General features: G+C 40.8%; 1 protein-coding gene across 1 annotated transcript; it reads right to left on the reverse strand.

The window, feature by feature from the left end:
- Positions 1-89: 89 nt before the first annotated feature.
- baiap2l1b (BAR/IMD domain containing adaptor protein 2 like 1b) lies at positions 90-22043 on the reverse strand. The gene is made up of 14 exons (XM_029507815.1): positions 21789-22043; positions 20499-20574; positions 20094-20180; positions 15696-15757; positions 14238-14309; positions 13651-13785; positions 9428-9580; positions 9000-9155; positions 8406-8517; positions 7938-8154; positions 5722-5784; positions 4585-4789; positions 1130-1176; positions 90-1040 (listed from the first exon to the last, which is right to left on the reverse strand). The coding sequence occupies exons 1-14, from the start codon at positions 21837-21839 to the stop codon at positions 968-970; spliced, it is 1509 nt and encodes a 502-aa protein (XP_029363675.1). The 5' UTR covers positions 21840-22043; the 3' UTR covers positions 90-967.
- Between the last annotated feature and the right edge of the window lie 4253 nt (positions 22044-26296).

Raw genomic sequence — 26296 nt, forward strand, 5'->3', positions numbered from 1 at the left:
ATTTTCATCTAAACAAAGGAATGGAACATACCAGTGATGCTGAGACTTTGTGTAAATCACTTGTGCATGAAAACAGACTAAACGGCAAATGAAGAAATAAAGTCTTTATTTTTCTTACAATAAATTCTATGAAGGGTGTAATGTGAGCTTTAGACCTACATTACGCACAAGTTGTGGTCTAAAATGCCAAGGTTGTATGAAGATGAGGTGATTGTCACAACTCGTGCACAATCTGAAGGATTCAACATTTTACAGTAGGTGTGTATGTGTCATTAAGGCCAAAGTCCTGTCTCTATGGTCATCTAGCCCTACAAAAAGTTAAGTTAGATGGCGAAGGACAATATTTATATAATCTGTACAAACATTTCTATACACAAAAGCGAAGAGTGAAGATCACTTGTGTGCCTGTTTGAACGCATCTCTTGAAAAGTTTGCCATTTCCTCTCCTTACTACAATAATCATTTTATCCCCAACAATGTGTTGCAACGTCGTCGTGAGGTCCTGAAGGTAAAATACAGAGGTCCTCTACAGATCCTTCTACAGTCCTATGGCAACAATTTCGACCGGTCGTTTCGACAATGCACAGGCAATATGAACAGCATAAAAACATTGCATTGTTTTCTTTGACCATTTAGATTAATCTATATCGCAAGTGCAGGTAAGAATGTGGCCATTTAAATATCTCCACACACAAAGAGGGACAAAAAGAGACATAGAAAATACATTTCTTCAAATATATGGGCGTCTTGTGTAAATAAAATGGTCTCTAAATACTTTGAACGAGGGGATCCAATATTCAAATGGCAATTTACTTTCTCGGTGCTGGCTAAACCTTGTCTGATTTCACCTGGACTTGGAGAAACTGCTGGACAGTTAAGGCAGAACAGGCCTGCGTGTTCAAGGGAGATGAATTGGAGGGCCGAGGGGGAGTTGTGGGAATAACAGACAGGAGGAAGTTTTGCTAGATCAGATGACTGGTGCAGAGCGGTCATTGGTGATAGTTGGACGTAGCCTGACGGTGGCAAATGGGTTCCCTCCCCTGCAGATTAAAAAAAAAAAAACAGCAGAGATGAGAGCATGCCTGGGTGAGTGATACACACATCATGTTCATGTTGACATGCTACTTACGCAAGGTAAGCAGGCGAAGGTCTTGCGATGCCATTTGACTGCGCCGTCTGTGAGAAAACATGATAGAGTACAGAGCATCAGCATGGCACATTTGTATGTCTAAATCACCTTTTGCATGTGTGACTTACATTATCAGTAGTTATAAACAACACAGGCTGCAGAGAGATTGGAGTGTGTGGTTAGGTTGGGGAAAGCATGGGAAAGACAACAGGTTGCATCATATCACGAGGCAGGGTGTGGAATCTGGGCCTGCTGGAATTTCAAGTCTGTTCCACAACTAACCGCATTAACTTTTCCTACGACGGGCCAGCCAGCGCCACTGAGCCTGATCAGACACGTGTTCCACCACTGAAGATGTTCCACAGCCATTTCTGCATATTAGCTTATCTTTGGCATTATTCATGCTATTTACATCCAGGTCCCTGGATCCTTAATTGAAATTAGCAAAAAGGAAAAACAGCATGTGACTGGCCACACTTCCAAACACCTTTAAAATTGGAGACAAGGAAGTTGGGATTAGACATACACAAACACAAGGCACAACGTGTGTTCCAGATCAATTGATGTTTGCAGTTTTTTTCTGCTTATAAAATACACCAGAAATGTGAACATGTGCTTAACTCTCTCCTTATTTTATGAATGAGGATACAGAGGCTGTAGAAAATGAGCAGCTGAGGAAGTGATCTTGGACACAGCTCTGGTATTGTCAACTGTGGCCTCTGTGTCAGAGTAGATGCCAGACTTTGGCTTCAATTCAAAATGATTCCGGGCCTTCCTCCTGCAGTACTGAAAACCTTCCACTAGAGGGCATGAGTGGCTAGACGTAGATGGTGTTGGTAGAAAATTGTTTCAACCTTGGCACGACCCCACTCATTGTGGCCACTGTCATTTCCCACAAGACCTTGAGATTCCCATCTATCCTCCTTTTGTTTGGGTTACAGATCACATGTCATATCTATATCCATATACACACATAAAACTCCTAAACCTCGAGTATCAACACATAGAAATGTCTTCGTCCTTTTTCACTGATATCCAACTCTGAGGTCATCGCTGTGTCTGCTCTCTCAACTTTCTCTGCAGATCTCAATCACTCACTCGCTCTCTGTCTGTCTGTCCCCATCCTCTAAATACATTCATTCTTGTGATTCATTATCTTTTCCTTCTCACAAAGCACCAAACCAGTGAGGGTGCATTTTTTTTTCCTCATGTAACAGTGCATTCCAGGGTAACCCCTCCTCCTCTTTCTCTCCTCTCACATTTCCTCTTCAAAACTAACATCCCAGATTGAAGAAAGACTTTGATAAGGGCTTGATACAGGATAAATGATACCTGTGTGGAAATAGCACTATGAAAGTAGGAAAGTTCCTATTTTGGTGCTAAGCAAATGTTGTATTATCTATTCATTCATATCTATCAATACAGAAAAACACTTCTAATGTAAACTGATGCATTACGCAAATGTTGATGCAGATAATTACTAACACACACGGGCTAGTGCGCACAACCTCAGCTGCCCACTCACACACTGATGTGAACATAAACCAGCACATTATAGTCTGTAGTGAACTTTTCCCACACAAGTGTATTCTGTGTGTGTGTGTGTGTGTGTGTGTGTGTGTGTGTGTGTGTGTGAGGGAGTGCGTGAACAGAGGACAACTACCCCACAACTAACCCTTATTTACATTTCCCTCAGAAGAGGAAACAGGGACAGACAGATGGAGAGAAAGTATGTTTTGGAGATTAAATATGGAGACAAACAAACAAGCAAGGAGTGCAACACACAGAGCAGGAGGTGTCCGGTTCACTATAATCTTAAAATAATGGTGGAGAGATGTATGTAGGTTGACAGAATGGAAGCATGCACGCACAATTACACACACACCACACACGCACACACGCTGTATGCCTGCATGTGGCTGCAGACCAAATGAGTGGTAAATAACATCAACTGCAGAGGCAAGAAAGAAAATGATCTGTCCCTGCAATCTGCTGAACCTCTATCTGGGTCAAACATCAACCTACCACAATATCCACAGAAGCTGTGTGAGTGTGTGTGTTGTTTTTTTATGTAACTAGTGGAGTTTAACTTTAATGTGTATCGGACAAGAGTAAGGAGTTTGCATGTGTGCTGCGTAGCTTTGATTAAATGGATGTCACCATTCAACTAGATAGCAACTATAGAACAGATCGCACACATGCGTGTATGTGGAGACGCACCATCAGTGTGATGCTGCGCATTAAGAGTGGAGATGAATGTGACGCTGATAAACTGCAACACATTTCCATAAACTCAGGGAGCATAGGGGAAAGCTTTCATGAAGGGAAACCACAGCTTTGGCTCATACTTTGCATAGTATGCAAACGGAGGGACATATGTGAAGTCAGCACTGTGTTGGAATGGGAAATGGTTGCAATATGTTATATAACCATACACGTGTGTTCGTGAGGACTGATATTAAAAACATTCTGCTTTCGAGACACACACAGCCTAATTCATTATATTTGGCTTGATATTTGCTTGTGTACCAAACCTGACACTGACAGCGTTACTGGCTCTCACAGGAGCAAAATCTCCAGGAGACCTTTTATCAGTACAAACAGGGATTACTGCAAAATGAAATGAAATTGACATGAAGTCGATGGGAAAATCCCAATTTTTTCATTTGATCATTCATTCATTCATTAAATCAGAAAATGTTTTCATGATCTCAGTTTCTAGTTTCAAGTCTTGTCCAGTACAATATGATTCGTTTTCTAAGATAATGGTCCCATTTAAAGGAGTATAGAGGAAAAAAAAGTTTTGAAGAAATTGTTTATGCATGGTAGTGGTCTTCACAGACCAATGGGTGGCCGTGGGTTAACACAGACACACGAACACACTGCTACGTGTGTCAGTACTTTCCAAGGTGCCATGGTTCCTGTTACAGTTTGGGTAACCTAAGCCTCACAACTAAGATAAGTGTCACTTCTGCGATTTTTACTGCATATAGCATGACCGTATTTAGAAAATAGGCCTAAAACAAACGGAAAATGAAAATATCCAGAGTGGGTTCATTACAGTCTCACATGAAGCAGCAAACATCGCTGAGTCACAATTTTTTATTTTGTACGTCAGCCGACACTGAGTGGATCAGAGAGTAGTCGTATTGCCGATACAGACATAAAATGTGACCCTACACACAATCAGAAGTCATCAGGTAGCAGGGGAAACCTGACAGTGGCGCTCCTGTGATTATTAAGCCAGAGTTGTGCCTGCACAGCAGAAAAGTTTAGCAGATAACGGCGGGTCAGATTGTTCTGGCCTGATTATATTTCGAAGAACAATCATTTTAAAAAGGCAGGGCTTGGCTGTACTGGGCTTCCTGGAACATTTTATACATGGCTTTAACTCTTGCCAAAATTCTGAAAATGTCAAATGGATGAGAATAAACCAAACCAGCCCACTGACTGACCGTGTGAGGATTGGACGAGGAGGAGTGCTGGTGGTGGTTGTTTGTGGTGACGGTGCTGGCAGGTGGGGTGTTGTCCTTGACAGAGTTGCGCTGCGGGGTGTCACAGTAGTCCGCCGGGGGGAGTACCATGGTTGCTTCGTCAGTCTCTGTGTCCTGATGGTGTAGATCGACCACGCTCCTGCTGCGGTACGGCGCAACAGACACACTGTAGAGGAGGAGGAACAAGAGGAGCGTTATGAGAGATGAAGGGGCAGAAGACACAAAAATAGAGCACGTATAAAAAGTAAAAGGAAGGATGAAGAAGCAGATAAGTGAAGAATATAGGGCAGTAAAATAATGGAAGAAATTTTAAAAACCAAACGAATTACAGGAGGGTAAGTTTAAGCACGCTTAATCTTAAAGACACAACATTAAGATTAATGTTGTGAGAAACAGCAAACATGGTCAGAGGAGTTTTCTCTTAAGGCCAAAGGGATAAGGATCTATATGTGTACTTTTGTGTCCCCCAGCACTAGTTATAGTTTAAACTTTGTGTTTCCGTGACTGGTAGCAGTTGGCTGGCAGCCTCTCTGTGGGAGGTGTAGCACATTTAAGATCTAATAAATGAATCCAACAGGGATTAGTCTCTTTGAAGAAAAGCCTGGAGTCAACTTTATGAGCCCTTCCTCATCAGCAGCAAAACCTATTCATCAGTATACAACATCCTGTTTCCTTAAATTCTGCTGGGGTTGTGTTCAAAGTCCAATCCTAGATTCACTTGAATTACCCTGATTTTTGATGCGTAGAAAATCTATATATGTATGAGGAAAAGATACTCAAGTTTTTCCTGGAAGTTGTGAATCTTAAAAGAAATGTCACTGGTTTGAAGAACACCTTTGGTGGTCACATTGTGTAAATTTAGGGGTTTCATGTGGCCAAATGAGGAGATCGCATCAGAATGTGACCTAAGCACAATAGGAATCAAAGGTTGAGGAATTGGAGAGTCCCCTTTAGGATTAGAGAGGTTATCACTAACAGGAGTAACAAGAGGAAAGGCTGCCATCAATGCAGCTGGCTGCAACATGAAACCTGCCAGGTTGTGTATGCATGTGTGTGTGTGTGTGTGTGTGTGTTGGGTTGGATGTGGAGTCTCCTTACCTGTTGTTATTCACGAGCGTGTCATTGAGTGCAAGGCAGTAAGACGAAGGGAACCAGCCCCTCCTGCAAGACAGAGACAAAGAGCAGGAAGTTACAGCCTGCGTATAAGCTGTCTGAAAGGCTCTTTAAATTATTCGTCAAACGCTCTGCTGCTCTGCAGTCTGTCCATTAGTCTCCTCCATCTTTTAATCAGAAGATACAGAGACAGACACAACAAGACATGTTGCCATTTCCCCACACTGTGTGCATTGTGTGGATGTGTCTATGGTAACTATGGTAACATCAGACTCGACTTGGTGGACGGTGAGGGAGGCCCCTGACTTGCCAACAGCTATCATTAAAATGAACCATTTCAGAATTCTTTAATTTCGTATTGTTTTTCCTTTCCCCACAAGTCTCCCCTGTAAATTAGAGGCTGATTACATTCCATCTTTTCTGAGGAGCAAGGGAAATCAATGGCTTGAATGAATCAAGGTCTTGGGAAAGGCCTTATCCCAGACCCACTGAGCTGACACACAATTACTGAGTGTTTGTTTGGAACTTAAATGAATCTCAACCAGACAGACTCATACTAAGTTTCTTGTGGCCTCAGTAAGAAACTATGGTGCCTGTTGTTCCTCCCCTCAAATAAATGCTAAAATTAACTAGATTTCATTAAAAGGATAAAAAAAATATAGCAAGAACACCATGATTAGGCCAGTCAACGGTTAAACTGTTTCAACAACTTTGTTTTGTCGTTTCGTTTTTTTGCACCTTGCTTTGATAAAATCGGTTATCTTCACCACCTCAAAATATATTTAAAGAATTTACATTGGGATGATTAGGTTTAGAGAAAAATTAGCAGCAGCTGGTGTAATCACAAGCTCCAGCCAAGGACTGTGTGCCATTATCCTGTTTGGGTTCAAGATTGTTCGTAATCAGTATGTAGTAAGTCAGCCGCTCCCTCCGTGTGGATAAATGTTAATATTTGCACATTTGGCCCGAAGAACAGGTGTTTCCTTCATGTGGCTCAGATAAAAAGACTGGAAAAATATACCTCATTCGATCCGAGTCATATTAAAAACAGCTTTTATTTACTTAGGGAAGGGCTTTCCACTAAGAACACATTTTTTATTTCCAGCACCAATGTTAGATACTTAACTTCCTTATATTCATTTATATGTTTTATATTAATAAAACCTTGCTCAAGGGCAGCTCTCTGATTACAAGTGACCATGTGTATTCGCTTTCTTTTCTGTTCTGTCTGTCTGCTGAGTTTGGACAGAGGAGTCAAGGCCGTAAAGTATGGAAACAAGTCTTTGTTTCATGTATAAACAGAGCGTTTTTCTGAGTTTGATTCAAACGCAGCTTTTTCTCTCCATAGTGTGTGAGTATCTGCGTCAGGCTAGCTGCTGGGAAACACCATCAAAGCTGACATAAGACAAAAAGGAGAAATCCAGATGCACCAAAGCCAGACCACCTGCGGGACATCAGGCCTATCCTGTTAGATATTACATTCTGATAAGCGTGGTGGTATTCACTTTCTACGCCTTCAGGCGGTTCAGCTCATGCTCCTTTGCAGCAGTGAGGCAGCCTGACCAAAGTTTTCCTTCGCGACAGTCTTACTTTTGAAAGCAACTCAAATGTGACAGTTTTCTTCCCTCGATCACTTTGTTTGATATATTGGCCAGGTAATTTCCCTTGATAGTGATTAAGATCAAAATTGATGAATGATTGAAATTCAAAAACATACTTCCAAGGGCTTCAGATGAAATCCCTGTTTAAAAAGTCAGATATCAGAGACCTGGGGAGAAGGGCTGGCGCCTGTCTGTGGGAAAGCAGGTGGTACTCTGAACCTCTCTCTCTGCCTCAGTCCAGCCTGCTACCTTTAAAGTCACCCCCAGGCCATACTTCACTTTGATTTCCTTATCAGTGAGTGTTCCAGCTCAGGCTGTGTGTGTGTGTTTGTACATGGTTGGCATTGCAGTCAGGCAGAGGGCCCATTTGGACGTTTAGGGCAGTCCTGCCCTGCTCATGTCCATCTACTGGTTGGTAGCAGAACAGAGGGAAATGACATGAATGTTTAAAACAACACACATTGAATGGATTTCTTCATATGTGTATGGGGCAATCTGACAGGTGTGATCATGTTCATAGCCACAAACATTTTTGAAAAACTTTCCTTAATTGTGTTTGTATGTATTCCAGACTAATGGAGCATGTGTGCTTTGACTCACTTTCCATTATTCTCCATTTCCCCATACATCCACCCATCTCTCTCATCTGGGATGAGCAGGATGATGACATCTCCCTCGTCAAAGCTGAGCAGTGTGCTGTTGTTTCCGGCAGTGTGGGGGAAGATCGTGCGTACACGTGGCCTCTTCACAATATTGTTGAGGCCAGTTGCGACAGACACAGACCTGGGGAGACAGCTCTCTTCACTGTTCCCATGATCTAGAGAGGAGGAAGGGAGAAAAATAAGGATTTAATTAATTAATTAATTGCAATAAGAAGCGGCAATAATTTCCATTAAAACTCTTATTTGATCGAAAAATAGGTTTTGGAACTAATCAAAAAGCATCCAAAGTGTTTTTAAACAAAAGACACCCATAAATGGACCCGCGTGAAGCGGGGCCGACTGTCACATTACAGATATTTCACTGTGCTAAAAAGGACGACCTTCCAGCACGTCACACTCATAATACCTGTGCTGCTCTTGGTGGCGGTGTATTCATTGGTAGTGCTGTCCTCTTGGGTGAACATGTTAGCCAAAGGGCTGGTCTGAGGTTTCAGAGGTGGAGCTGGGGGAGCCATATTCTGTCACAGATATATGAATTATAAGATTAACATGTTAGAAACTTGGCAGTAATGACCCGAGTAACGCATCAAAATAAGTCTGTCGTTAAAAAAAAAAAAGGAAGCATAAACCTATTTAGTATGTTTACGTACATTTTCACCAAGAATGGTGGAATCACAATAGTACAATTACAATAAATCTGGACAGGGGCCATATGAACAAATTCCACTGAATACCATTATTAAGCAAATTATTAAAACTAAATATTCTATTTCAGCATAATTATAAGTAAGTATAAGTATGTAGCAGGCATTTATTTCTCATGTATACCATTTTTTATACATTCTATTCATATCTACTCTGTAGGAGGAGTCATTTTTAGACTTCTGTCACAGAATGGCGTTGTGTTGTACTGTACTGTGTACAAAAAAAAAAGCACTATGAAACAGGATAATTCCTCATCTAATGTAAGTTTATTCCGCCCTTATCCCTCCCACCTTACCAGGCTGCGTTGTGATGGGGAGGGGGAGGGCATCGGTGTGATGGAGACTGGCCTCTGCAGGCCCTCAATCATTGCCAAGATGCTCTCGGGCATGTTGGTGGCATCGTTGCACTGGTCCTGCCAGCTGCTCAGCTTTTCCGTCAGCATGTCTCTAGCCTGCCCAGGAGGCATTAACACAAGAGAGCATATTAAAAGAAAGAAAATGAGTAAGCAAGAGAAACATTTTCATCACTATAGCGAAGTGATGCCATTTGGATTTTGACAGAAATTATTCTGTCTTTTTTCATTATTTAGGTTAGAAATGTTGAAAGTTGTTCTCTGAACAGTGTAAAGCAGGAAGACACTGTTCAATGCCAGGACAAGTAAAAATTATGATGCCATAGCTTGCAAGATGGTCAAGTGTTTGATTATTGACTCATGTGTTGTACCTTATCATGGAAGGAAGCGATCTGGTAGGTCAACATACAGTGTTTGTCCACCAGGAAGCAGAAGCGTCTCTTCTCCTCCAGCAGAGCCTCCTTGCAGCCATCTGCGACGAACAACTGCATGTCCATTTGACGGCTCGTCAATGTTTCCAGGCACTGACAACGTATACACATTTGTATAAGGTGATCATACCAAAACAATACTTCACACATACGCGCAGGTGTAGATAGTCTAAATTTATATTACAATTCTAACTAATTTATGGTCTTTCATTTGGAACAGCTTTCAAACTATCATGAATAGATCATGTCTTATCTCCTGTGCAGACGGTTACCCTTTTTCATACAACCTATGTACCAACCCAACAAAAACAAATATATGAATGGAGCAAGGTTCCTTTCTAAATATCCTAATCTCTGTCCCACAGAACAACTGGTATTCTTAGACTTGAGATTATCATGTTGATAGATTGGTTGCCATTGGTGCCTGGTGAAAGGACAGAGCATCAGGAGATGGACAGGGCAAAGAAGTCCCAGGAAGGATTTCCTATCAACCCTGACCACCTTGGATTATAAAAAGGTCAGAAGCCTTCTGAAGATCTCAGATCTTAATTAGTGTCCATGTTTATGGTTGTTTTGTGAACAAGGATGAACAAATTTGTTATTATGCTCAAAGAATATAGGAGGAAACTGAAAAAGCTGCAGCAATAACACAATGCATTACAATGATGTGCTAATTCAGGACTTACTTGGATCCAACAGTGCGTTTGTGAGCACTTGCTAATGTTCACAGCAAATATTAATTGTGTGGCTTTAAAGTCCGGCAAATTTTTCTGACTTTGTAAAATTAACTGATTGTGTGTAACCAACTGGACTGTAGTGAACTACTCTTGAGTGAAGGAGCTGCTCTTTTATCCATGATTTTTTGTAAAAGCTTAATTTGAAATCCAAATTGTCATCCTCTCGAACTGGTTGGATTTGGCACACCTGTAACGGCTGTTAATACAATGGCACACACCCTTTCTATTCAGCTCTTATGACCGTCCTCATCCAATAAAGCCTTAAATGGCTCAAAGTCATGTCAGAGTGAAAAAAAGGGGCCGTGTAAAACTGTGCCATGGAAACAGTATAGAATTAATAAATTCTACCAAAATATTTAATTGGAGCACAAAAATGTACAATTCCAACAATTCCAACTAGGCAGCCAAAGCATTTGTCCAACTCTTCTTTTGGGCCTAAACTAGAGTAAGTGGGCCCTGCAGCACACACAGTAAGAGCAATAATGTAGAATTATCTCTAAACAGTCAGAAAGGATGATATGAACATAAAGATGAAGGGATTTTCTAGCCTACCAGGATGTCCATAATTTTTAAATATAGGTTATCTGTTCTTCTGATGTTCCAGTCCATGTGAAACATGGGCCAATTCGTAATTATCTTCAACAATGAGAAGCCTATGAAAGGTAAACTGTGAACACCTGTGTTTGTATTTTGCAACAAATGCTAAATAACAGAATGATACCGTCCAAACATCGACATGCCAGGCGGTCACCCCATGAGCCTAGGCTCACCCGGATGGCTACACGTCAACGAAGAGGCAGGTGTAAATTTAATAAAATACAAAAACATGCACAACCTCGCAAAGGTTGTGTACATACAACAGGTTAAACTGAACCGTTCCTCTTCTTATTTCCCATTTGCGTGGCACTCCAAAGTAAATTTGGATTTTCCTAGAACATCCAATATCTCACCCTGCTACGAGAAAAGCAAAAAGCTTCAGTGCAACATTATCAACATTATCAACAAACAATGCATACCCATAAAGCACAAAATGTTACGCCAAAGTTGAAAATTAACTCCTTAATATGTAACCCTATGTTTTAAACATTACTGATTATCATTATCAACTGGATTCCCAAATCTGTATCAGTCATTAGTACTAATTTAGCAAATTGAGATTGCTTCTACTGGGTGATAATAGAAATTTCATTAACAGAATAATTTTAGCTTCGGTCCGATTACAGTTGTATTTCATGTCAGTAACAGAGACAGAGTGACCTTTATAGATCTGTGGAGGTGGGTGGCATAATTTCTACTGACAATTGGTTGAGGGGAAAAAGGGAGTGTGTGAAATGTTATTTACACCACACACGCCCTCTTAATCACTTCTTAATCTGGCAACACTGCAGCAAGCCCGTTGCCATGGATAACCCTTTTATCCAACAACTATAGGTAAGAGGGAGGGGGTGAAAACAATGACAATGGTTTGCTTTTACTTTTCTTTTTTCCATCTCACTAACATGTTCATACATACCTTTTTAAACTCTGTTATCTCAATTATGGGTTATTAATTGTAATAAATGGTTTTGACTGCTGACGGTTCCCATTTTCTTTTTTTTCATCATTTTGTCTCTACTTTTTCACAGATCATTCTCTGGCTTTGAGGTCTCTGTGGTGTCCAGCAAATCATCTGCTGCTGTAAAATCCTACTTCTAAACCCTGTCAGTCTGTTTGCTGGCATATCTCTGTCTGATGGGTATCTAAATCTTAAGACCTGGTCTTAAATCAGATAAGTGAGCACAGCAGGGAGCAAACTGTCTGACTTATGGTTCAGTAGGAAGGCAAGGTAGGAAAGAAGTGACAATGAAGGAGAAAACAAAGGAAGGTGAAGGATACTGAGAAATGTGTACTGCTAAAGGAAGAGAGAACAAAACGGGAAAAGACAGACACAACAAAAATGTCAGCATAAGAGAAGGAAGGAGCTATTTTTTTTTTTAAGTTTTAAGAAAACTTAAAACTATTCAACAGTTTTAAGATGCCACTAGCTCATTAATTTTCAAAATTATGTTCATAGTAGATACTTTAATGTTCACAGACCTTAAGTGTGAAAAAAGGCCCAACAAAGATATGATAATATCGATAATAAGATATGACATAGAAAAACAATCCCCATATATAAGAAGCTGAAGCTAGAAGATATTCAGAAGCTAATAATCATTTTGAAAAATGGTAAATGCACAGTTCTTGCCATCTTCACACATTAACACAAATCAGAGGCAGTTTTTGGTTTAGGAGCTTACCTAAGGACACACTGACATGTGCACTGGAGGAGCCAGGCTCAAACCAAAATCCTGATTAGTGACTGACCTGTGCTACCTCCTGAGCCACAGCTGTCTCTAAAGCCATCAGTCAGATCTAGTTCACCACTACTAAATTGTTGCAGCTAAAATGTAATTTAAATTAGTCAATGGAAAACCTATGAACTGTTTGGCTGTCTGTATGGTAAACCTAAGATAAAGCTGAACAACGGTGTGTGCGTCAGTGGAGCCATTCCCTCTGCCAGGTAAGGGCAGGGTTAACCTGAGAGAATACACAAAACCTTCAACAATTGTAGACGGACATGAACATACACCCAGGTGAACAGGCTGTCTGACTGGCTCCATGGTGGGCAGGTTATGCAAGCTCTCAGGCTGCTGTGCGCTTAGGGTCGCAGCTTGGAGATCAAATTCATCTGCAGTAGAGTCACTGCTAGGGCGTGGTAAGCGCCATTAAAATACCTGACCTGACATTTCAGTGATTAATTGTGTTCCCTTTGTTTAAACACCTTCCAAGACTGTCAAATTCAGCGTCACGTTCCCTCCAAAATGGACTGTGAATGGTATGGACATAAGGTTTATTTTTAGTGCTTTTAGGTTTTCATCAAAACTGCGAAACAAACACTAAGTTCCAAACATAACAATGAAGTACAGCTCAGGGACCAGACTTGCGTGACTAACAAAGCTTATGTATGAAAGTAAAAAGAAATATTGAAGCCAGCAGCTAAAGCTCACCTTTCAACAAGCTTATCTCTGTAGCCCAAATAGGTTAATACTTATTCTTTGGAACATGACATCAAAGCAAAGTGTTGTTATGAATGCAGTAGTTCACTTTAAGGGTTGCTCAATATGTGCTTGCACGTTTGTGGGTGTGTTTATTTTTATCAGTGTACGTGCAGGAGGAAGATGGGTGGTACAGGACAGGACTGTATATGCAGGTGTAGACGAAGGAAAGGCAAAAAAAAAAAAAAAAAAAAAACAGATCACCACGCACTCACACATCGTCCCCGACTACTGTTACACTGGCTTTGACACGGTGTGTCTCACATGTCAGTGTAGCCATGTTTATACACATGTGAACACGCTTCAGTGTGTGTGTGCACGTCTGTGGGTGTTTCTGCAGACATCTCACCTCACTCTCCTTGTTCTCGTACTTGTTAGCGTTCTTGCCTTGGCTCTTTCTCCGCAGCTTCTTCAGGTCTGACTGGGACCTCTCCAGAGACTCCTGCTTCATCTTGTGCTCCATCTGATATCGCTTATATGTAGCCTGGAGCGGAGCAAAGATGCACGTCAATGCTGGAAAATTGCATCAGGTAGTCGTAATCCAGAGTAAATTTGTACTGAAAATGAAATGACTAGCTGAAAACCATTTACGGTATAACTCAGGTGGTGAATCCATTTTTTGAAAAGAAATCTAACTCCCTTATGGAAATTGGTATGTGGCATATTCAAACATATTAATCATGTTTTCTAACAGATATCACTTGAAACATGTTGCAGGTGAAATAGAGAGCTTTGATATCATTTGTTTGTGTTGAAGTACAAAAATGCAGATTTGACACAAACATTATCGTGATTGTAATAATAGCACGCCCGTGCTTCCCAACCATTCTCTGTAGCCAACTAAAAACCATACATCCCGTATCAGACACCAAACCAATAATGAGAGCACGAACTGTGGAAATATGTGTTCTCATGAGAGATGTGGATGGAACTCACTGTCATGTATTTGACGTCCATGTCGGTCTTTCTCTCCAGCTCCGCCACTATGTCCCTGTGGAACCTCTTAAACTTTAGGTGCAGAGGAGGGACAAGAGAGAGAAAACACTTTGGTGATTAGAAATGGAGGAGTGGATGGAGTGCTACAGTTTATTTAAAGGAAAATACTGCAAGTCTGGGAGAGCAAAATGAGGAGTGATCATGTGGAGCGTATGGGTACGTGTGTGGGGGTGTGAGCCAAGTCCAAGGTTGTTGTGCTTATGAATGAGTCAGAAACAAAGCGTGGGAATACCCGCAGACTTCTCCTCTCCCTTTCTCTCCTGCACTCTCTCATTAATGTTAGAGTTTCGCAGCACTTCCAACAACACAAGCTTGTTGTGATGTTGTGTCTACACCCACATTGGGGGGTTTGATGAATTGGTAGACCCCATTACTGAATGTGTACAGATGACCGTGGAGGCACTGCTGTACACACAACACGAACCCTCGACAAATGGTTCTATTATTTTCTCTGACCTGAATTTATTATGACTCACCGACTGGAGCCCTTTAACGATTGAATCAACCCACTGATGCTGTTAGCAGCTATACCTCACAGCTTCTCTGCACCAAAGTTCAACCTTAACAGGTCATTTCAAAATCAGCCATCATTTGTTTTCCCAAGCACAAAGCTAGCATAACATTTTAATCTAAAAAGAAAGTGGAATATGCAGTGGGTGAATCTTCGGATCTTGTTAGCCACTCAAACACACGCTGCTCTGAACGAAATGAGTTTGAGCACAGAGTCGGAGGGGCCAGTGGTACAGAGAAGGGCAGTGTTTGCATACTGATGGCTTAGTCATAAATGTTGGGGAAAGAAAAAGAAGATAAAGAAAGTGACAGGTTTCAAATTAGAGGAGCGCAACTTGACTTTCTGTGTGCATTTTACTGTCTGAACAACTAATTAATGAATTATGAAAAGCTTTATTAATCATTAAAATAATTATTTGTAGCTCTGATAAAGCACTAATATGCTATGAACTTAAGTAGACGCTACGTTGTTTAGGAATCAAATTGTAACAGCTCCAGCTGATGTTCTTCTTGAAGACATGTTAAGGCTTGCCCATTGCACTTAACAAGGCATCAAAACAAAAGTGCTCCTACAACCCAAACACGTTGTTTTCTTTCCTCTTGTAACACCTTCTGATGACATGATGGTTTGTGTTCTGCTTGTTGTTGGCGTAGGCGGAGAAAGGAGGAAAGGCAGTGTTTATCAATCACAGTGTGCGCTACTGGCTGACTGTGTGTTACTAAATGGTGCTGTTGTTGATTGAGGATTCACTTGTAGTTATCTGGAAATGTACTGAGCAACAGGTTTAGCTTCAGAGTGAATGTCTGACGAAGTGCTTTTGGGTGGAGCAACCTGATTACAGAGCAATTGTGTCACACAAGAATGACACACTCTCAAAAGCCACTCACATTTTTTTCTAGCTCGAGATGGACTTTCCTGTGGACCTCTGAGATTTCCATCAGCACTACACCTGTGAGACCGAGACCACAAGAGAGGGAAGAAGAGAAACAATGTTCATCTTAATGGTGGAAAACAGTCATAATCCAGCTGTTGTCCAACACATTTTTTTTTTTTTACTTCCAGTCTTTCAGGTTACAGCAAAGAGCACAACACTTCATAAACTTTGAAGAATGCATTGTTACAAAATTATACACGTCAAAATGTCAAATGTTACTGCTACACATAAGGGTGCATGTGTGCAAACTACGTTTCCTTCACTGCAATGGGAAAAAAAAAAAAAACAACAGCAATCAAACAAAAAACACAACCCCCGCAAAAAAAAAAAAACCTAGAAAAACTAGACCACCTACTGGTGGCTAATGAATATAAACTTTTGGCAACTTTTCTTTCTACAAACGGATCATGGAAGGGTTCAGGTATGAAGGGATGTAAATTATGCAAAATTTCAACTTTGTGTTAGAAATTTAAATAAAAAAATTCCCAGTTTGCAATCGATAAAGTAAGTAAATATCTATATTTACACACAATGAAATTAATGAATAAATAAATGAATGTAGTTGCAGCTCGACAGTGAACTCGCCATAATAGTTCAACCCTTCAATATTAGTGCACCAACTAAATCAGTGGAAATAAATCCAGTATTGTCTGTCTTGTCTGTCATTTACTCAACACTTCATGACGACATTTACAAATTTACTGTGCTACTCCTAACAGATGGTAAACCGGCTGCCGGTCTCATGCATCACTATGACGTGTACATCCGTCAGTATGTACACACTGCCCTTCCCCGCCCCGTCTTTCCACACCTGCAGCTACACCTTGCCATGTAGTAAACTGACTCTTTCCTTTGGCATGGTCCAGCAGAAAAATGCCAGCAAACCATTCCAGTGCATCTGCCATTTTACTGTGCAGGGCACAGAAGACTAATGGGGAAAGCACAGGCTAAAATCCAGTTGGAGAGAACGGGAAAGGTAGACAACGTTTGCGTATTTAATAGATGGGATGGAGCGTGTTTGGGTCATAGTAAGAGGAAAAACATGAGACAGGGTTAAGGGTGGGGGCCACTGCATGACGACATTGGACCCTGGGCTAGAAGTAGGCGCTAAAATGACCAGGATTGGACACCTAACAGAGCTGACTCAAAGCCCATAGTACTTGAAATAAGAATAAAGTCATCTGATTTGAGTCAAACACCTGACAGACTGGTTTACTTGTAGAGTCATCCATGCGTCACTACGGTTTTAATGCAATCAAGGCAAATGCATCATGACTGATTGCATTCAGGTGCCTTAGTTACAGTAATCCAGGAAAACAGGACTCAACAGTCTCTCCTCCCCAGCTCACGCTCATTTGTTTATTGTTGACACAGTCTGGTCAAAACGTTGCCTGGTAACAGGCATGCTTGATAGAGGGCATATATATCAGCCCTGTGCCCATAAATGCATTCTACAAACAATGATCACTTTACACGTTGAATTTGATATTAAAAAACATCAAGCTCCATTCTTCTGAGATGAGCTCTGTGGCTTTCATGGAGCGGAGAGAAAGTAGAACAAGTAAAGGAAATTTATATTCAGCTGAAAAACAGAACTAACTGTCTGTAATCGAAAGGGTGAAAAAAATAACCTCCCTCCTGTGAGCCGATTTTTAACAACAGCATCACCAACAACATTATTTTGGTAGAATGCAAAACAGCCCACAGTTTTTCCACTGTTTTTGACTGTGGGTAAAATAATCTTGGCATCTGTGAGCGCCACCTGACACACCATGCAAACATGCTTGAATTATGTAAAATCAGCCTGATGGCATTTGAAGAGACCAGGACCATCAAAGGACACGATGAGGGGGTCTGTGTGTCTATATAACAGTTAGAAAGCCTTTTCCATTGTCAAACAACAAAACTGGTAGAGATTAATTTCCCTTAGGCCAGCTAAAGGCTCATATGCTGTTTAATATTTTTTGGCAGCAATGCGGGACTCTTATCAATGTTCCCCAAGAAAATCTAATACCTATTATAGTTCCCAGCATCAGCAAGACTTAGTTTCACCTCAGAGTCCCAAATGCTCATACATTCACTGAACTAAATGATCCGAGTCCTTCAGATCTTATTTCGTACTCCATTTGTCCAAAGATTGAAATAATAATAAAAAAGAAAGCAGGAAGAAATAGACTAAAGGGGTTAAAGGATGAGGTGTAACACTCCTTCAGTGCCTCCAAGCAGTATCAGGTTTCTGGTTGTCTACACGTCACTGAGGCTCAGGTTTCTGACGGGGCAGATCCACTACGACCATGAGCATGCTGAGAAACAAGAATTATGAGACTTTTACACCGAGGCATGCTGTATGAAATTCTGAAAGCATCTTGTGACACAACTGGGACATCTGGACTGGGTGTAGAGAGGTTTAGTACGGAAAATATTTACAATGCATTTAGGTTGAAGGCCCTGGTTAGACTGTATTTAATCACCCTCTGCTCTCCATAATCCCACATAATGACTCAGACTAAACTCATCCGTCATGAGACCCGAGTCTCTCTCCCATACAGGGATTAGTCGGTACTGGAGTGTGTCCACAGGTCAGGGGTGAGAACGACTGGATGTCATTACCTCACTCTATATACAGCTGCTCTGTAATGCTAATGGGATGTCTGTGTTATCTCCAGGACTTATTTATTCTTTCTAATGGGTATTCATCTGCCTTTATTTTGAGGATTGAAGCAGGTGAGTTGAGTTAAATGCCATTTTTAATTACTTTGATGGATACTAACAGTAATGAGCAGTTTGTTTGTCCCCCTCCCCTCATTTCCTCTTCACTTCCTATTACAGGAAGCAGACTCCAAGCTGCAGTTGCCACAGGAAGACATAATTCACTATATGGTGCACCCAACAACAACTTCTGGATGCCTGTGGATCCAGATCAAAATCAGTTCAAACTGATCTACTGCTCCAAGCACTTTACTGGATAATATATGTACGTGTAATGAAAATACGACAGTCTTTATATCCCCTAAAATAAACAGTTCTCTCATCACATCGCAGATTGATCTAACCCTTACAGAGGCTACAAGGGACATATCCGAATACCATAAGTACATTATAACCCACCGCTGTAACACCACTGTGGTTCTGTGACCATAAATATCTCCAACCTGTTCAGGTTTATTTACTAAACAGCGATCCAAAAATGTATATTTTGACTTCACAATCATTTCAACCAGCTGGAGACATTAGACAAAGCCTGCCAAAAGCTGGCATGAGGACTTCAAATCTTGTCAGCTTTGCCTAGAGAATCTATTGTAGCCAGCAGGAACACAAGCTGAGCAGCCACAGTTCTTCTTCAAGTCTGCACGGGGGGAAGACACTTCATTTTTCGAGTGGAGGCTCACATAAGTGTGCCACCTATAACAGCAGGCGTGACTTCCCTATTGTGCAGCTGAATTTAATTAGCAGTTTTGCTGCTAATCAGCAGGGGAGTTGAGACAGTGGTTAAATAAAAGTGTGCCACGGGTGACAACCAGTTAGGACGCCAGACATCTTTGGACTGCAAATGAGCTTCTGGGAACTGAGGCCTGGGGAGTTTGCAAGAACCACACAAACTCTTTTTGCTGCAATGAATTTCAAAGCGCACCACACACAGTAATACATCTATCTGAAACACCATGCTGTCGCTCATCACAGTATAATATATAAAGATGCTGCATTCAAGCTTTAGTCTGCACTGAGTTTGGTATCGCAACAGCAATTAGAAGCTGTGACCATTGTACCTGACTTTGTTTACCTTGTTTTATCAAAAGCAGACAGCAGGAGCCACATCTGTACCAGTGAACAGCTGGAATTTGTTTTTTATTTTAGGAAATAATGTTCCAGGCTCTGCATGGATCGTTCACTGGCTGTCTGAGGATATTTTGAGGCTAAAGAATAAAAGTGGCCATATTGTTGGAATCGGAGGTTTTAAGAAATAGGCTAATTTCTCTTACGAGTCCGGGCTCTTCACATTATCTTACATTGAGCACTTTATCTATTGGACCTTTTGCTAAAATAAATACGCCATTTGTGAATTATTGATTAGCACTGCTCAAAGAAAAAACACTGGTATGATCATTGTGGACTTTTGAACAGCATCCATAGGACAGAGTAACGTTTCTGATGTAGATCATGTAGGACTCAGCTAATACTGCTAAATTGTATAAATGGTCTAAAGAGCTACAGTACTGGTGACAAATAACACGTTCCTCTGAGACTCAAGTGAGATAAACAACTATTTCAGGCAGGAAAGAACCATCTCCAGCAGACTGCCCTTAGTTTATCCCAGAAGAGAACCATAGGACAAGGCAGCATGGAAACTTACCCAGTTCTCTGGAGACAGGAGACACCGCGGCATTCTCCCCAATCTTAGACATTGCATCAAAATACAACTTTCCCGCCAAGGTCATTGCTGGGAAAATGATAAAATTATTATTAATGCTCGCCATAATAGTTCAGATAAAAATGTACTATCTAACATCTGTTTTAGGTTGGTAAGATTTGATCTGAATCCAAAGAAAACCTCAACAGAAGTAGACCCAACAGGTTCAATGAGCTTTATCCATATAAGGTCATTTGTAAAAAATATTTTTCTTACAATGGAGTGGACAAATGAGATCAGCTCAATGGTAAAGGCCTTTAGTCTCCCAGAATTTGTTCGACCTTCTAAGCTGTTTTTCCTAACCTCTAATTTACAATAGATGTTTATTAATGAAGTAGAAACGCTTACCAGCTATTGATTTCTCATAGTTCTTCCCAAGGTTGACCAGGTTCTTTAGCCCTGGGTTAAACTGGTCCATCACACTCTGGGTGGATGATGAAAAAAAAAAAAAAAAAAAAGCACAGCATTTTGTTACCATTTCAGTCATTTTTTTAATGATAGCTGGGATTTGTGACCTTCAGGTAAAAACTTGCCTGAATTTTGTGGAAGCATTTTTTATCTATTAACAAAAATCAAGCAAACTGATGCATCTGTAATCTTAAATGTTCTGCTGTTCTTTCTCCACATTATGCCCATCTCAGTGCTGACAGAGAGGATAAGCTTTTAGTTTGGCTTCAGGACAAAGTGCAGTGCAGGAAATTAATAAAAATTCAACACTGACAGAGACCTGTAGCAGAAGTGGATGATCACTGCGACCATGACATGTAAGCTTCAGGCAGTATCATTCTGATATACATCTTACATCTGCTCTTTTCAGAATTCAAATCTATCATCTTTGGGCGTCAAATAAAATATATCGTGCTCTCCTCATGTAAATATACAGTACCCTGGGATCCCTGGGCTGCTGTTGATTATAGGTGCAGCGCAGAGCAGTTTGCTGTATAGTCTTACCACACAACACAAACAACCAGCTAAATTATTAAACCTGAGTCCAGGCATCCTTTTCCTGCATTTCATCACACCAAGGAGCTGTGGGGGCTGCCCTGAAGGAAGGCCAGCAGATAACTAGCAGAAAGCCACTGAGTCTTTTCTTTGCACCCTCACCCTCTCTGTCCCACCTGTGGAGTGCACGCATTCACTCATCCAATGCATTTCATGGGTTTGGATTCACTTTTAGAGGAGCCCACTAATCCTCAGTAAATAAATTAAAGTAAATTAGTGGATGGCTGAGATGGCAGAACACACCACAGAGCGGTTCAAATGATGCAGATCAACCGGGGCAGCACTTTAATGTGGAAACGGCGCTCCTTGGGTGGGGCTGTATTCTTCAAACCCAGTCATCCAAACCCATTTGACAGCCATTTACTGGCTTCCAGAAAGCCTCTAAACACCAAGTGAACTGCACTAAACTGTTTACACACTGAAGCCACATTAAATGAAGAAGAAGTTGGTCCCTGAGTCACCCAGGGGACCCTCAGAAACCTTGAAATCCTGAGGGCCGGCTCAGAGTGCTGACCTCACCTGTTAGTGGACTAATGAAAACCACCTGCTGGGCGTGAAGCTGAGAACTGATCACACAAGTGTCTGACAAACTTCAAGCAGAAGGTGTCTTTATGGCACATGTTGTGTTTCACCCACCTTGTATGTACTTTCAGTGAGCTTGTTCACCTCCTCTGCGCTCCTCGACATGTTTCACTTAGATTCCTTACGACGCCGGACAAAAAGGAAAAAAAAAAAATATATATATATATATAAAAATATATTTTAAAATAAATTAAAAAGTACCCAAAATCCAAAATCTACGGACACATGAAATTCCTCATAGCCAAGAGCAGACTGAAAAGGAGGACAGCGGAGTCCGGCTGAGCTGTCAAACTTGTTGGAGGTGCTGAGTTCACCGGAGGGAGGTAAGAAGAGACGGACATCCGTCAAGTCAGAGGAAATTAAGCATTGAACCACCTTCTGCGGTTCTTTGGACTTTCAAATTAAATTCCCTGACTACGTCAATCCCAAATTGTGTCTCTTCCCATTTGCAGACCCAACAGTGAAATCTTCTTTAGTCTTTTTCATCATGGTTTTACTCCTGAAGGAATAAACACGTCAGCGGATTTTGTTTTATTTGTACTTCATGACAACATCTGTTTGTTTTGTACATGTTTAATGTCTCGGGCAAACCTCACACTTTTACTTTGAAGGGATCTCCTCGGTAGGCTTTTGCCGGTATTTCCGGGTGACTTGGCACGCTGCAGGCAGGTAGAGAAGGTGGACAGCAGACTAAATCCTGGAAACGGGCGCTCCCTGGAGGCAAGGCATCCATAACACAATGAAAACACAGCCAGAGTGTTGAGGAGATCAAACCCTGAAGAGATCATGATTTAAGTTGTCACTTGAGGTGATATTTAGTTTTATTTGTTATTATTTCTTTCTTTCCATAGATGTAATGCTGCTCACAGGACTGCACTGCAAGGCTGCATGTTTTATTTAAATCTCTGGTCATTTGGGATTCTTCAGTATTCACAGTATTGTTTCTTCAGAGACGCTTGACATCCTGAAACAATCAATCAAACAAACAAAATACAAAATAATTTTTCACCCAATCAGCTGTATGCGGGACAATTTTAGCTGCCATCAAAAGTGCCAGGTGCATCAGAGGATGTTTCATGATCTGCCACTAGATGTCACTCATTGTCAGCTGATTCTCTCAAAAGCGAAGAAGAAGCTTCACAACTTCTGAAACATAAAATCAACACATGCATGACATATTTACAAATGTCGAATCCCCAGTATGTGTTGCTGTCATTTTCACGTTTAACATTTTTTTTTCCACATAAACTCACATCATATAATCAATACCAACACACCTGCTCAGCTGAAAGCCCTTTTTTATTACAGTCAGACAAATCCAAAAAGGCAGTGGCACAAACATCTTGAGAGTCAGTTGAGGGAGTAACTATATGTACATAATTTTCTTTGCATGCTGAAACTTTGGAGGACTCCCTGCAGCCACAGAGAGCAGCCAAATGAGCTGAATGTAAAATGAGATTGTGCCTCCAGGCACAACCCTCAAAATGTTGTAAGGTGACACATACAATGTAATTAGTCTCTAAAGCCACCATGTTAGAGGTTCCCCCACCCCGTGTTATCTCCAGTGTCGTTGTCACACCGTCCCCCTGAATTATATTCTTAGAGGCAGAAATCAATACCAAAGAAATATCACACTGAATAAAGCAACATGAAGGTCAATTATAACACATCACTCCGTTTTCTGAGAGGAGAAGTAATTTTTTACTTTCACTAACATATGTACTGTGACAATGTGTTCGGAAGGACTTTTTTTATTCATAGAATTGCACATATAAAGCTACCTAGATTTCAATATCCTTTTTACATCATCTGTGCTCAGACGAGTCGATAAATCATGAAGCCTGTCAACCACTATTAAAAGAGTGATGCTCTGAGAACTACCTAGTGGTTGAGAAAGGACAGAAAAAAAAAAAAACAGATATGATGAAACACAAAAAAGCACTGCTTATGGATGTAAGGTATGCTGCCATACCTTGGGGTTTATAGCCATACTGTTCAAAAAAAAAAAAAAAAAAAAAAAAAAAATCATCCTCAAAACAGCACGTGCTGCTGGACTCCGAGCTAATGGTGGCCTCACATTCATTTTCTCTGCTGTGTATACTCTGAAGGATAGCTGACCATCCATTGTGATGGAATAGATAACTGCACTAACACATTCAAAAGACAGCGTGCTTATGCTCTCCTTGCAAGGCCACCTCCTTTTTTAGCTATGCGGGAAAAAAAAAAAAAAAAAAAAAATCCCCGGCAGTGCTTCACATAAGCGGTGGGTAGATGGGTAGCTTGATGTTGGTACATGCAGTTCACAACCTGGCAGGTCTTATCAGCAGAAGATGTGTGAAAGGATTATGTGCAACCACATTTATTTTCAATCCTCATTCACATCAACTCTTTATTTCATTTCTTTAATGTTTTTATTGGCATCATTCACATCATTCTTAAACTGGGGCAGAGATAAAATAAATCTAAGGAAGATGAAGATTCAAAACTCCTCATTAAACTTATCCACTTTGACCGACGCCAGAGGCCAGTGCGTAAGAACATTATTATTTGTTAACTGAGCTACAATGCTGGCGCTCATTACTTTGGCCAAACAGCATCACAAATCTAGCCTTGATATAATTTGCAGACTTAGGGCCTGAAGCCAATCAACTAATTCACATATACACCATTGTGTTGAAGTAACAGCCTGACCAGTAGGTTGAAGAAGCGCAACAGTTTAAAGACGAACAACAGCCATGGTTCGATAAAACCACTGTAAGAGTAGCACTGTCCATCAGCAGAAAATAAGTGTGTCTGAGAGCTTAAAGGAAACATCTGTTACATGCACCGCAGTCTTCTCCAGTCTCATAGTGTTTGTGGTGGACATCACAGGCAGGCTCTGGGTATAGCTTTGGAAATCTCATGGTGGTAGATTCACAAAACATTTTAACAGTTTTTGGGTTGCATTGTGCAAAATTATCCCCAGAGACTTTCTGCAAGTTAAGACAAACATGAATCTTTAGTAAAATCAATCGATGATGTACTGGTGCCTAGAAGAGGAGGAAAACATTTGAGTTTTAAGAGCACTATAAGAACAATGGCCACATCACTTAATTTAAAAATGTGTATTACTTAAAATAAATGTTTTCCTTTACTGTCTGAGTTACATAAAAGAAAAAATGTTGTTGTTGTAACATTTCATTTTAATCCTAATTGAACTGAACTTATCTGAAGGACCCATTAGCATGCGTCAGTAGGAGCACCAGTCCGAACTTTCCTTCCCACAAGGCTGCAGGAATACCTTCATGTAAGTCATAATTTCATTGTGCTGGTGCCCCACAACAAGAAGGCTGCAGATTTGGTTTCCAGGCCAAAGACATGCATGTTGAGGTTGACTGGTGATTCCAGATTGCCCGAAGTCAAGTCGTAGAGTCAAGGATCTTCAATCAACTAAGAGTTTTTTACAGCGAGGAAAACATAAAAAAAAAATTCAAAGGAGAACTTAAAGGGGGAAACTAAAATTTAAATGCAAGTGTCAATATTATTTCCCTCTGAGTTTAAACCTCCTTTTCCTTTTAATTACAAATTTTCAATAACACTGAAAAAAACTGTTGGGAGCACAGAAATAAGCACAAACATTTGCATAAAAAACACAACAAAAATGTCTCTGTATAAGAAAAAGAGACAATATTACATCTTTTTAAACTCAGTCTGGACAGGATCCGATAAAGCCATCAGGTTTACCCTCTTCTTGGAGATTTAATGTCCCCTACTCCATTATAAACAAATCCATGAAATCTTTACGCTAGAAATTGTTTGTTTCCAGTGTCATAATCAGACACAGTGCTGTAATCTCACACTAGTATTCACACCTACATGGATATTATTAGACAAATCAGTGGGACCAATACTTCCTAGCCATGCCAATACAAAGCGTGATGGAGGCCCGGGGTGTTATCTTTTATTGCAGAAACCTGTATTTGTTTTTAAAGGCCTGCACACACACACACACACACATGCGCACGCAATGTCAGTTTTATCATTCCTCAGTGGTAGAAGCATATTTCTAAACTAATTCTTATTCTGAAGTTTAAAGAACAAAGGTCTGTTTTCTATTCTCGTGAGGAGATACCGCCGCTTCTCCAAACAGCTGAGTCATCTCTTCAGGTATTCTGCAACACTATGCTGAGAAAGGCAGGAGCTGATTTGAAAGCAGAGCGAAGAACTAAAAGGAAGACTTGTTATATAGATTCATAAATTACGTGCTACGTTTTGTCATCTAATTTTACACTGATACCACAAAATTTAAGCAAGTTATTTAATGAAAAAAACTTTCCGGCAGCCAGGTATTGGGCCTGTGGTGACCGAGCACGGAAGTCACTAACCAGTTCACAGTAAAGCAGAGTCACGTAAACACTCATCAGTACACACACACACACTTAAGTAAGCATGCCTGGGCACCCAAGGGTTCACGGCCCAAGTGTTTGTTCCTGATGATATTGCAGCCAGCAGTGTGTGAAAATTTAATAAGAGAGTTGATGTCAGGTGCCACATCTGAGTGCATCAGTCAGTGTTGGGTAAAA

This window comes from Echeneis naucrates, chromosome 8, assembly GCF_900963305.1.
Source record: "Echeneis naucrates chromosome 8, fEcheNa1.1, whole genome shotgun sequence".
In the NCBI taxonomy this organism is placed as follows: domain Eukaryota; kingdom Metazoa; phylum Chordata; class Actinopteri; order Carangiformes; family Echeneidae; genus Echeneis; species Echeneis naucrates.